The sequence below is a fragment of the Podarcis filfolensis genome, assembly GCF_964270895.1.
Source record: "Podarcis filfolensis genome assembly, chromosome: 10".
Classification (NCBI taxonomy): Eukaryota; Metazoa; Chordata; class Lepidosauria; order Squamata; family Lacertidae; genus Podarcis; species Podarcis filfolensis.
In genome coordinates, this window is record NC_139612.1 from 41468860 (window position 1) to 41483432 (window position 14573).

The window sequence follows — 14573 nt, forward strand, 5'->3', positions numbered from 1 at the left end:
AGCATGCTCAAAGAGGACACTCCTAGGCTGCCCTATGTATGTGCGGAATGTACCGTGGCATCAATTCATGATTCCACAACTCACTTCAGTTACACAGAGCAAAACGAACTCATTCTACAGTCAGCCAAAACTATTTTGAATGTAGCAATATGATTCCATTTAACACTAAATGCAGGGAAATAATTGTGAGAATACACCCTGGAAGATCTATAAAAAATGTGGCTGCTAAGGAATTCGACTTTAGCTGCCTTTCATTAAAAAAAGTAATGTGTTCAACATTGTTTCTACAACCAAATCCTAGCAATAAGGCATCTTGCTGGTATCATTCACTCTTAGGAGACAAAAAAAATCAGTCATTAAAACCTTATCTTCTTCAAACACAAACAGAATATTTCGATTTCACATCTCAACGCTATTCACATCTCCCAGTCCTGTTAGCATACAAATAAACTAGTTTACAGAATATAAAGTCTCTCTAGAGCATAGATTTTAAAATGTGTGTTTATAGAGCAGGATAAAAGAGTTACAAAATAAATGCAAACCAATTTAGTTGAAGCTTCCAAAACATACTAACATTCACAAAAAGATATACTCTTATTTTTAAAGGTATACCTTCTCAAATTTTAGAGAAGTGAACATACAACCCTAATGATATTAAATTTTAACAGGAAAGGTTTCCCAACATTACCTGTGCCATCTGTCTCTCCAGTTTTGACCGAGGAATATCATCAAAATAGCTGTCATTTCTTCTCCTCCTTGCATCCCCCTGCATGATAATGTGTGGAACGTCCAGGGAGCCACCAGTAGTGTAAGTGCTTTGGCTGAGTGAGGGAGACAACTGAGGAGGAGTGTGGTTACCGCTGGGTTCCTGCACATAATTAGAGAAAGTAACAGCATGAAATAAACAGACTTTCCTGCACTGAAGCTAAAAGTGTATGAACTGCAACTACAAGAGCTAGTAACACAGTGTTTCAAGTGCTGGACATATATATAATGTATATACCATCTATGTATATGGTGCTTTACGGGTATAAGGTATGACAGGTTCCTACATCAATAGATCACACTCTAAAATAGAGAAAAAGAACAAAGTTGGGGCAATGGGGGCAATGGAAGAATATAAATATTTGGTTTCATTACGCTAAGGCATAGTAACTAGTGATATGATCCTGGAAATGCTGAATTTTGAGGAGGGACTTACAGGCTTTAAGGAAGGTAGTCACACAGAACCATTTGGGGAGGCAGTTCCAGGCATGAGGGGCAGAAAGAGGAAATGGTTGGAATTATTTCAGATGGCAGGAGACCTTTGGACAGCTGAGGGTAGAAGAGCTGGACAAGTGACAGGAAGGAGTGTGGCAGGACATAAGCATGGAGAGATAAGGAGGGACAAGAAAACTCTTGTTCATCCCCGTATCTTGCCTTGATTAGGTAAAGGTAAAGGTACCCCGGCCTGTACGGGCCAGTCGTGTCCGACTCTAGGGTTGCGTGCTCATCTTGCTTAAGAGGCCGGGAGCCGGCACTGTCCGAAGACACTTCCAGGTCACGTGGCCAGCGTGACAAAGCTGCAGCTGGCGAGCCGGCACCAGCGCCGCATACGGAAACGCCGTTACCTTCCCGCTATAAAGCGGCACCTATTTATCTACTTGCACTTAAGGGTGCTTTCGAATTGCTAGGTGGGCAGGAGCTGGGACCGAACGACGGGAGCTCACCCTGCCGCGGGGATTTGAACCGCCGACCTTACAATCAGCAAGTCCTAGGCACTGAGGTTTTACCCACAGCGCCACCCGTGTCCCCTGACGCCTTGATTATGACAGTCTTATTCTCTCTGGCCTTCTGTTGTCTCACCTTGGTTGACTCTCATCCATTCTGCACTCTGCTGACAGAATTATACATCTCTCTGATAAATGGGTTTTGCCACAAGTATCTATTTTTATTGTTTTAAATGTGCCTGCTGTTTTTGAGTTTTTAACTGATTTTTTTTAAACAGTGTGTGTGTGTGTAAGGTAAAGGACCCCTGGACGTACACACACACACACACACACACACACACACACAAACACACACTAGACTGTTGTGTAAAGGGTGATTAATAAATTATTAATAATAATATGTGATGTCAGGTGTCAGGCAGGTAAAGGTGTGCCTGCCTTTAATTTGAAGTCTCTTTGAAGCAGTATCAATACAAAATGCTTGTACATGGACTTCAAAGGCAAGCCCCTTTCAAGTTGTCACCTGACATAATAATGACAACAGGTGATTGACAAGTGGGCAGCCTCACCCAACTTTTAAAAGTTAGCCCATGGAACTGGGGGTGGAGGAATGAAAGATACAACCCATCAGCCAGGTCCAGTCTCCCACCCCTGATTGACACACAAGAGAATAGTATCAGCAGGCTTGGAGGGAGGAAAATGCTTGCTGAAGTACAAAAAACCCCCACAAAAAACCAACCAACCCTTTAGGAAAAATAATTCCCCTAAAATAGCCCAATGAGTTGGGCTGTTCAGTGGGTACAGAATGCTGACCTACTATTGAGAAGGCGAGAAAACATGGAAAGCTGGAAAACATGGAGTCTCTTGAAAAAGAACATGGCTGGCTTGAACCCTGGAGCACTCCACATTGCCACATTTTACTGAACAGCTCACTTGTTTTTACCCATTTCCCTTTTCTGTTCTCAAGTTTATCTTCTGAAGTTCACTTAAATAACAGCTATAGGCTTCATTCCTAAAAACTGAAAGATGACACCTCTGTAAAAATATCTAGTCTTTTGCTTGGATCATAGCCTACAACCACTTCATGCTCCCTATTTATATTTTAGCATTCTTGAAGTACACTGTGCCAGGAAACAGCAGCTAAAAATGCCCTATATTTGAGCAATTCTCCAAAGGGAAAATACCATGAGCTCAGTGACACTTTCAGTAACACAGTCTTTCAAGCAGCTATAGTTTCTCTCCCAGAAGCCAGGTGTGATATGCCAGCAATGAGAGTGAGAGTGTCCATATGAATGTTTTCATAAGTGGAATTGAGTAAGGTGTCTGTGTGAGAGAAAAAGATAGTTGCTTACAATTTACAATGCACTGCTCCCTTTGTCTATCTCAAAAGGGACAGTAATGAAAATTACATCTGCATTCCTCCAAATTTCCATTTAAAAATAGACAGTTCCTAGCAATATAGTAAGCAATCTACAGTGCAAGAGGGGCTGGGAGCTGGGGGCACTGTCATACAGTGGTTCCTCTCCTTCCTCCTGGGCTGTGTTCAGAAAGTGGTGATGGGGGATAAGTGTTCAGACCCCTGGGCTCTCATTTGTGGGGTACCTCATGGTTTTGTCCTCTCCCCCATGCTTTTCAACATCTATATGCAGCCGCTGGGAAAGATCATCAAGGGGTTTGGGCTGGGTGTTCATCAGTATGCGGATGATACCCAGCTCTACCTCTTTTTCAAATCAGAACCAGTGAAGGAGGTGAAGGTCCTGTGTGAGTGTCTGGAGGTGGTTGGAGGGTGGATGGCAGCTAACAGATTGAGCTTGAATCCTGACAAGACAGAAGTACTGTTTTTGGGGAACAAGAGGTGGGCAGGTGTGGAGGACTCCCTGGTCCTGAATGGGGTAACTGTGCCTCTGAAGGACCAGGTGCGCAGCCTGGGAGTCATTTTGGACTCGCAGCTGTCCATGGAGGCACAGGTCAATTCTGTGTCCAGGGCAGCTGCTTACCAGCTCCATCTGGTACGCAGGCTGAGACCCTATCTGCCCATGGACTGTCTCACCAGAGTGGTGCATGCTCTGGTTATCGCTCGCTTGGACTACTGCAATGCACTCTATGTGGGGCTACCTTTGAAGGTGACCCGGAAACTACAACCAATCCAGAATGCGGCAGCTAGACTGGTGACTGGGAGCGGCTGCCGAGACCACATAACACCAGTCTTGAAAGACCTACATTGGCTCCCAGTATGTTTCTGAGCACAATTCAAAGTGTTGGTGCTGACCTTTAAAGCCCTAAATGGCCTTGGTCCAGTATACCTGAAGGAGCGTTTCCACCCTCATCGTTCTACTTGGACACTGAGGTCCAGCGCCGAGGGCCTTCTGGCGGTTCCCTCACTGAGAGAAGCCAAGTTACAGGGGACCAGGCAGAGGGCCTTCTCGGTAGTGGCACCCGCCCTGTGGAACACCCTCCCATCAGATGTCAAAGAGAACAACTACCAGACTTTTAGAAGACATCTGAAGGCAGCCTTGTTTAGGGAAGCCTTTAATGTTTGATGGATTACTGTATTTTAGTATTTTGTTGGAGGCCACCCAGAGTGGCTGGGGGGATCCGGCCAGATGGGCGTGATATAAATAATAAATTAGTATTAGTATTAGTATTAGTATTAGTATTAGTATTAGTAGTAGTAGGATGCCTCTTTGATGTAGTTCCACCTTGCTTCAATGCTGTCTCTGGGGCAATTCAGTAGAGTTTGTTCAGTGAGTATGGATTATTCCTCAGGGTTTACTTCCAAAACCTTTCTCAGGAATGTGTATAGTCCCAAGGCATCAGATGTTTAGGATCAGTTTTCCTTCTCCTAGATGGGCTACCTTCCCAGGTTGATGAGTTCCATTTGCCCCTCATTTCCCTCAACAGCACATGCTGAAACTGCCTTCTTGAGCATTGGACCCGCTATTGGTCTTGTCCACTCAAACTGCCGGAGTCTGTCTTTACATGCAGTGGATAGACAAGTGCCTAACTCACCTGACTCACTGAGGGTTTAAGACCCATAGACTACTCTCACCTGGTTTAGCCAGCCAAAGTTTCCTGGAGTGTGGCCACTGTCAGCTTCTAGGAGCCACAGGTGAGAGCTGAGTTGCAGGGTGGGGAGCAAAGGTGGACAAACTACTCGAGAAGGAGCACGATGTGTCCTCCACCAGAGATACTGCCCCCCCTAACATCATATGCCAAGAAAAAATGTGGAAATTAAAAAGCCTAGAAAATCCAACAATTTATAGACTGTTTTGTGCAGAAAATTCAGACAGACACACTAATTAAGTAAGATATGAACATTAATTACATTAAGTAGTTGAACAAGAATATCTGTTGATTCTGTTAAATACACAGTGTGTGTTTTTTCTCAAGCAAAATCACAAAAATAAAATAAAAATCCCTCAAGTAAACCATGCTGGTCAAACAAATTAGAGAGCCTTATAAAAATACAAAAAAAGAAGAGAGCTATAAATCTCAGTTCGTATGGGTAGTTGCTAAATAATCATTCTTTGTGTTTGAAGATTTTATAGGCCTTTTACAATATGTGTTTGAGGGAATACAAGACATATTTTCTGGAACTTACCCTGAGGGTTATAGATCTTGGTGGTTTCTGAGGTGGATCTTCGTGAAGCCTGTCTCCCAGTGAGGCCAAAATGCGTTTTCGATGGCCAAGCAAACTGATTTTTAAAACCTGAAAAGTAAAAGGAAGCTGATAAACAAAGAAATTTTTAAAATAATGAATGACTGAAGAACCTGCCAAGAAAATGCAGCTATGTAACTATTCATCAGAATATTGTCCATGATGCTGAGGTGCAGAAAAATAATGTGTGGAGAGGCATATAATGATACTATTAATAATAGAGAGTTTGGTTGGAAAGTAGGCTGGAAGGAATGCCAGAAAGAATCCAAAGTAGTGAGAGGTAATGCTACAGAACAAGCCAAAAGGCCAGCAGTAGAGAGATGTGCCATGTCAGAAGGGCAGAGGAGCAGGAAGGAGAGAGCAGCAAACAGGGAAGACAGAGAATCACAAAAAAAAAAAAACTCAAATGGAATGTAATAAAATACATAGAGAATAAAAAATAACCCAAACTCCTGGTTTGTCTTGTTAGGGTTGAAGCAGGAAGGCAAGAAATGTTCCTTGCAAAGTACACTCCTTTTGACATACACACTATTTGCTGCTGTGGCCCTCTAGTCATAGCATCCTTTAAGAACTTCAGGCTAGAGGAAAGAGACTAAACATGGACTTGCTGTGGAAAGTAGGGGCCAGTGTGCATTGCATGTGCATCCAATAGATGCAAAATTATTTGTGCAGATACATGCTCTTGCAGTGTTGTTTCTGCACCAACAAATCTCATCTAGCTGTAGAAGGAATAGTGGCAGAGGGGTAAAAAACCAGTTATCCGGGCCCCTTTCTTCAATAGGAACAATTTGGATGGGCTAAATATATATTGCAACTACTCTAAACTGTGAAACAGAGCTGACACAGTGCAAGTCACTGCTGGAAGTGTATTGTAGAAGAGTCTGATGGTGGCATATGGTATCTAAACATCAGGCGGAATCATTTGTTGCGTATTTGGTATGTTTTTATTGCCAATGCTCATCTGATATACATATTATTATCCAGAACACTGAACCACTTTAATTATGAAGGCAGATCATTCTATAGAGAAAATATCTGACACATTCACACCCGCCCCAGCAAGGCAACTATGAATTACACTGTGCTGTCAATTTTTGGTGCTTATTCCTAAAACAATTTTTTTGCAGCTGTGCTGTGATAAATGATCTGCGTTACACCACTTCTTTGTTACTAAAGAAAAACCCATTGCACAGGTTAAATTTTAGTATAGTGCATCAATAAATTGTGTCCAATTTCACTAACGAATGTGACATGCACTACTAAATACTACAATTCTATCTCTGCTTTTCAATTACAACTTGGTATAAGACAGTTACAATATTTTCAAAAATGGCATGTGTGCAAAAATTCTCTGTAAATATATATGTAGGCTACTATGCATTAGACTAAGTAATTGTATTACAGTGTTTAACTTCAGTAGATAGTGTTATAAATTGATACAATGCAATAATGATACTCTGTTGAAAGTTTCTTAAAGTTGACAGATGTGTGTATGGTGGGGTATGGAGCACACATAGTCTGACAAGTCTGTTGATTATTGCTGATACTGAAAAGCACACATTGTTCTAGTTAGACTGGCATTAAGTTAGACTATTTTTCTGTCTGGAATTTTTTTCTCTAAATTATATAGAAAACAAAAATACACTTTAAAACAGACTGTCCTTTCATCATAATCCTGGCTTCACTACTTTGTGCATTCCCTGGATAACAAGAGCCACACATTAAAAATAAATAAAACAGACATCCACCAACCCATGCATACAACCTGACAAGTTAGACAAGGTGTAACCAATGTGGCATTGGACTATAACTCCCATCATTCCTGATGATTGGCCATGCTGACTGGGGCTGATGGGAGCTGTAGTCCAATAACATCTGGAGGGCAACCCATTGGCTATCTAAGGAAATTGTGGCAGTTGTCTCTTTCTACAGAGAAAAGAGCTAGAGCTAATTCTGGAAGGCTGAATCACAGTCCAGTCTAAGAGCTGTTGTGCAACAGTTCCTTTCTGTGTCATTTGAGTCATGCCAAAAGTCCTGGATCACATGGGAGAACTGATGTGGTTCCTTCTCTCACCAGTCTGTTGTCCTCCTCAGAAACAGCTGCAATGCTGATATGGAAAGCTACTTAGTGAACTCATCCCATGCAGTCCAAAGATTATGATATTAAAGAAATAGCATGGATAAGAGCCATGCTGCAGTGGCCCATAGTCAGTGCACTGTCACCTTGTTGTTGTTGCTGCTGTTGTTGCCTATAGCAGCCATTTCGTGCTGGCACCCATGACACTTTTACACGCACACACACACACACACACACACAGCAGGCAATGCTACATCGTAAAGCAATCATACGACTGGTTCAATGTATCTTTAAAACCTAAATTGGCGTGTTCCAGTTCTACCACTTTAAGGATTTCAACAACACAGCATTTACTTAGGGGGAAAGCAAACATGCAACCACTGCAAAAGTTTAGAACTAAATACCAACATTAATTGTCCCAGTGGCATGAAATAGTTCTCTTGTATGTATATTACAAGGGGCTCGTATTTTAATAACTGACTCGGGGTGCTTCCACAGTAGCTACCATTTTTTTCTGGAATGAACTCAGTTTAATCCATTTACTCAGTTTTTATGAAAACAACAATTTGCATAACTGTTTGCATAATCAGTGCCACTTTGTTTAATCTTTGTAGTCAGCACAATTCCTCATTCATTTATTTTGTTTTCTTTATCACTGCAATTATACAACAGACATTGAAACGTGAGTTCAATATTTAATCCTAATCACTCAGATTTTTCTTTGTTTAATGTGTAGTCTGACAAAGATCTACACTTTAAAAAAAAACTTACAGGAATTTATTTAGGTAATTAATTGGCTTAATAACCATTAGGACAATGGCATCTGCATAAATAGCTGATTTGTTCTGCTTAAGATTTGTAGACATGCCTTTCATCTGGTTGTCCTTTGTAAGTATAATTCCTAATAATTCTATAGCTAGAATAAACACTGCTGGTAATAAGGGGCATCCGTACTTATTCCCTCTTTTAAAAGTTACCATTTTTTTGCACCATAACACTCACTTTTCCCCTCCTAGAAAGTAAGGGGAAATGTCTGTGTGTGTTATGGAGGAAATGCCTACGGGTGGCATGCCTACGGATTTTCCTCCTCTAAAAACTACGTGCGTGTTATGGTCGGGTGCGTGTTATAGAGCGAAAAATACGGTATTTTGTTGGATAATCTAGTTTCAAAGTTAATCTAGTTTCAAAGTTAATGATGAGGATGATGATTAATTGACCCACCCTTCACCCTAAGGTGTCAGTGTGGGTTACAACATTAGAGCACAGTACTAAAAACAGTTTAAAACAATATCATAAAAATAAAAATAAGGTGGCTCCTAAAAAATAAGCACATCATGTGTCAAAAGTCAGGGTAATGAGGTACGCCTTCAGCATTCTCTGGAAGCTGTATAATGAAGGCGCCAGACACACCTCTGTGCAGAGGGGCCACCACAGAAAATTCCTTCTCCCGGGCCACCCCCCACCACCCGAGCAAGCGTCTGAAGGTGAAGGAACTACCAAGACGGTCTCCCATGCCAATCTCAGCACTGAAGAGAGCCTGTAGGGAAGGAGGTGGTCTTTCAGATATTTTGGGCCTGAGGCATTTAAGGCTTTAAACACTAATGTGAGCACCTTAAGTTGGGCTCAGGAATGAACTGGCAACCAGAGCAACTGTTTTAAAATGGGCTGTATGAGATTTAAATAAACCTTAGTCAAATGGCCACTGAAATTTGGACCAACTGCATTTTCCAAGTCGTCTTCAAAGGTAGTCCCACATACAAGTGCATTGTAATAATTCAGTCTGGAAGTTACCAGAGCATGGAGTACAATGGTAATCTTGGTCCAAAAGGGGTTGTAGCTGGTGAACCAGCTGGAGCTGAAAAAAGGCACTCCAAACCACCGAGACCACTTGAGCCTCCAGTGACAGTGTCAAATCCAGGAGCAAATCTGCTCCTTCCAGGGGAGTGCAACTCCATCCAGGATTGGTCACCTCCCCGCTTCCTGGAAGCAAGAACCTGGGACACATAACACTTCTTTTTCAGGATTCAGCTTCAGTTTATTGGCCCACATACAACCCATCACTGCCTCCATGCACTGGCCTAACACCTCAGCTGCCTCTCTTGATTCAGATGGAACAGAGAAGTCGAGATAGAGACAGAGAGCCAGGTGCCATCTAACAGACAAGAGACACCAAGTCTGAAAGAATTACTTAACCCAAACATCTGAATACTCTTAATTCAAAGAATACGTTATGATTTATTAAAGGCTTTCTATGCATCTAAAACATTACTATAATATACCCACTACTCTGTGATTCCTAGCTCTTACAAACATGTTGGGTAGCTTTCTCACATGGACAGCCTTCTGTGCTCTGCAGAAGATTCTCAGCTATGAATCTAGGGAGACTTTTATTTTATTCATGGTAAGACTTAGGCTAATGTAGTCTATGCTCAAGACTAAGATTGGTCTAAAAACGTTTTAGATAGAGACCACAGTGGCATTCAGTTAAGGCAGAGGCCACAACCCTCAGTAATGATTAAGTAAGCCAATTAATTCCAGTGGGTCTACTCTAAGTATGACTTGGATACTTTATTCCTTCATTTAGCCAAAAGGAAGTTATGTTCAAAACCTAAATAATAAATTATAAACTCAGTTTTGCTATAATTTTGCATGAATGTATGTTCACATGGATGGGTAATCTTGTTAACCTTTGCAACAATCTTACTGGGTTAGCCGAGTTGTGCCCAATGTCATCTGCAAAAAGGATAATTTTGACCTCCAGTTGTCCTATCATGAATCCCTTAATCTCTTTACCTAAATAGCATTTGCTAGTTTCTATGAGTATCACACAAAAGGGCCAATCACAAGGGGATATCATATCCCTTTCTAGTTCAATAGTTGGAGACAAAATTCCTTTAATAAATACATTTCGCTTGATGTGTTTAGATATAACATTTAAATATGGATTTTAGTATATTATAATCAGCTTGTGTGACACAACCCTGACCTGCCAGGATATATGCCTCCTCTGGTTTCCCATCCCTTCTAAGGAACGAAGTCAGATACATCTTGCCACCACTACACAATCTTCACAACCCTTTGGTATCTCTTATCTGGCAAGATAACACATGAACACATTGATCGGCTCAAGAGGTATTTCATGACTTCCAGGCTATGTGCAAATCAGCCTATTGGTTGTACCAAGCAACCTTTCAGACAGTATTTCAGGCTTCAGAAGATACAATGCTATAGTATTCATCAGTCTTCAAATTGTAAGTTGAGAGCCACTTTTGGGTCATGGCCTGATCCATGGTAGGTCACAACAGCAGCACTACCACCCTACAAATACATGGTACAAAATTAAGAAGTGGGTCCCCAAATGCATGTTTGAGTTGAATGTGTGTCCTGGATCTGAAAAGGTTGAAGACCATCTTTCCATTTGACTCTAGTAGACTAGAATCACCTCCTTCAAGATTCATCAACAAATGAAAATATAGCTACTTATTGCTATCGCCTCCTGATGTTATAGTATTGAGAACATAAAATTCATCTTTACTACCTTAACATAAAAATTATTTACAGTCATATAGGCAGAACAATATAAAACACTGGGAATTCAAGTCACAGCAAGGTCTGACAGAATGGAAGCCTGCAGCAATAGCATAGTCCAACCCTTGCTAAAGAGAGAGATGTAAAAAACAAAATTACACCTGTACTTTGTGTATATACATTATTTTCCTAAACCTATATTTCATGCATAAACATTTGCCCTAGGCTGAAACCTGGCATCTATTACACAGTGTAATTGCTGTCATTATTTTGAAAAATAAATGTGGCTGAGCCGTTAAGCAAAAGTAAATGCATGCAGCATGCACACTGCAGAGAAGATGAAGGAACACTGAAGCTATACTCCCATGTCCATTCACCTGGGAATTAGTTAGACTTGCTGCTGAATAGAAATCTAAGGCACTGCAGTACAAGTTTCACTGCTGGGAAAACAGCTAGAATGTGTTAGAAACAAATCTAAAACCTTCCTCTCAACACCACCATCACATCCAAGCACTGAGACTACACAACTCTGCCTGTCTTGCTGGCCCTGCTCATGGAACTAGTAGCATTTCAAAGAAAGCTGCCTTGGAAGTCTTGGCTTACAGGACCTGCACTTCCTACCTATCAATCTAAATTTCAGTTCCTGGATTGCACAACTACATTTCGCTATACCACTGGTGCCATCATGCACTACCTCCAGACTCCTCCCCAGCATCTAGATGATGTGTGATATTCACAGTCTGTGCGCCAGGCAAACAAGCCACATGTCCACCACATACCCAATCATCAATGTCCCTAATTATCAAATTACCCTCTACCAGAATCCCCCTGCTCATACCCCAAGGAATGGGTTCCTTCTAAAGGATCATTTCCCACTTCCTCAGTTTGACTATCTCCTTTCCCAAGGCCTTCATTCTCCATGACAGCAGGGGAGCTGTCACCCTGGAAGTGGGATGCAGCTATCACATCTCCAAAGGCCTCACTGCCAAGGCTACTGTCCCAAATGCCAATACGGACTATCATGGACTGGCTGGATGCAGAGGAGCGCTGAGAGGCACCAGCTGGGAAACCCCCAAGGGAAGAAGGCTCAGAGCCAGGGGATTAGTGGTGGGACTACAACGAGTGGTCAGAGGGAGAAGAGGTAGCAGACCGGAAGGAGAAGGTGTTGGAAGCTGAAAAGGTAACAGGTTTTAGTGTGCGGGAAGAGTCTGTAGCAGAGAGTAATCCAGAATAAGAGGCAGAAGTGGAGCCTGGAGAGCAGCGGGGGCATATTTGCCCCATTACTGTAGGCTTGAGCTCTACAATCACTGAGAGGAATAGCATGCTCTTTCAGTGTATCAGTTATCAACTGATCATCCCCCCTCCCTTTTTAGTTGCTACAATCTGCAAACTTGAGAAATATTTCTTGAATCTCATACTGCATTTCTTTCAAAAGTACGTATCTCAAAAGAAATGTGTGTTCAGTGTGGGAAGAATCTGGTGTTGAATCTACTCTTACTACACAGTACTTTGCAGATTGCCTCTCAAGCAAAATGTGTTGTTTCACAAGATTTGAACATTCTGCAATAAATTCATTTTGTGAGTCGGGGGACATAATGCACTTGAAGCCACTCACTCCTTTTCTGTGACTCCTCTACACTTAGCACACATTCCTGAAGTCCCACCTGGAGAGCAGTTCAATGAGTCCTTAAACGTTTCCATTGTTTGAATCACTAATTCAGAGGGATAAACCAGTAAATGCTAGACCATGCTCTCCCAAGAAAAGTACATCAGTGATGCACTTTAAAAGGTAGTACCATTTCACAGCTTCATGTTTTAATTGACGCTTCTGGGATGATGTCAACTCCTGTCCCAGGCAGCAGGTGCCTTTCAAGTTCTCGCCAAGCTAGGTAACATACTCTGTGACTATTGCCTTTTTCATGTTTTGGAATCCTGTAGAAAAGTTTCCACCAATTCCCATTAGCATTTTAGCCTTCAGCAGATACCAGGGCAGACTTAGATGCAGAAGTGCTAGTCTTGAGCCAAAATAATTGACATGGAAAGCAATGTAAAGCTTATTTCTGTTGATTCCAGACAAGCCTTTCTCTTACATGTAGTTCTCCATTAGTGCTTTGAAATTTCAGTATACTTTCTGGGAAAATTTGATTGCAGCTGCCCCTTTCCTCTGTAGTAAAATACTGCATGCTATAACTGATACCCCTCTGTTCAACTTTAAAAATGTATTCCACCGTTCTTTGTCAGTTTCAACTTTATTTGTAAGTGATATAGGCTGCAACCATTTTGTGTGCATCAAAATAACATGGAAGCGCCAATGTATGGGTCCTTTTGTACCTGGAAGACTGCAGAACGGGGGCAGAATGGGCTTATGCACAGTCCACCGATGTGCACAGGGGCCAGGAATGGAACCGCCATGCAAAATAGTTGCTGCCTGTATTATAAATATAAGTAAAAATTGCAGCACCGAGCTGTGCTTGCTTGATCAAAGCAACAACAATACAGCAAGAGCTCCCCTGCAAACTTTACAGCTTGTTGCAAGTTGGCCAAAATAACCTGAGATGTGCTCAGTTGTAAAACAACTTTACAATTGCTTGTTCATTATATCTGAGCAAAGCTATTTCTCAGGTTAATCAATAATTCAAAATTAGCAACATCTTTAATCAGAAAAAGCCCAAATTAAAATACAGTGGTACCTCTGGTTACATATGCTTCAGGTTACATACGCTTCAGGTTACAGACTCCGCTAACCCAGAAATATTACCTTGGGTTAAGAACTTTGCTTCAGGATGAGAACAGAAATCGTGCAGCGGCAGCAGGAGGCCCCATTAGATATAGTGGTGCTTCAGGTTAAGAACAGTTTCAGGTTAAGAACAGACCTCCAGAACGAATTAAGTGCTTAACCCGAGGTACCACTGTACACAGAGATGAATTAATATCCAGTCTTGTAGTCACAGTATTAATAAAGCAGAACACTATGAAATACTTCAGGTGGTTTTTTTGGGGGGGGGGGTTGAATGGGTTTTGGGTTTTTTTGCTTTTATTATACCTTTACAAATATAATTTGAATCAATGCAAATATTAACTATCTCTTGATTCTTAGGAGATTTGTTTGGAAAAGGTAATTTCCCCAAATGTAGTTAGTTCTTCATCTGTTCGTGATGATAATGGTGGCAATGAGTAGCTTTGATTTCCTCTGCTTCAAGGCGGGCCACTGTCAGCACTGACACCTGCCGTAAGTCTCTGATTCTTCCTCTACCAAAACTGACTCCTTGTTAATTGTCTGCTGCTTCTGTTTCTGACTGGACATCCATTCTAAGACACAATTTTTCTATCTACATTACAGAAGTAGCAGATATAGGGAGGAACAGCTAACAATCTCTAAGGAAGTAGGTTAAAGGGTTGGTTGGTCCTCCCCATGGATCCTGTAATATATGTGAATGTATACTTAAGAAACCCACTAGCTGTTCAATTCTCCTGACTCTCTCTGGGGGTGTTGCTCTCAAATAACTTCTAGGCTGTTTTGTAGTTGGAGGCAAGGCACACTGTATCTGCCTGATTTCTGATGAAGAGGACAGACTTTCTGGGAGCTGAACTATGACTCCCA

General features: G+C 41.7%; 1 protein-coding gene across 20 annotated transcripts in view; it reads right to left on the bottom strand.

Moving 5' to 3' along the window:
* ANKS1B (ankyrin repeat and sterile alpha motif domain containing 1B) overlaps positions 1-14573 on the bottom strand; it is a 330248-nt gene that overhangs the window by 28406 nt on the left and 287269 nt on the right. For all 20 annotated transcript variants that reach the window (XM_083573571.1, XM_083573577.1, XM_083573576.1 and 17 more), the window contains 2 exons: positions 5311-5418; positions 689-868 (listed from right to left, as the gene is read on the bottom strand). In XM_083573571.1, coding sequence (XP_083429697.1) covers positions 689-868; positions 5311-5418 — 288 coding nt within the window. The remainder of the gene's footprint in view (positions 1-688; positions 869-5310; positions 5419-14573) is intronic.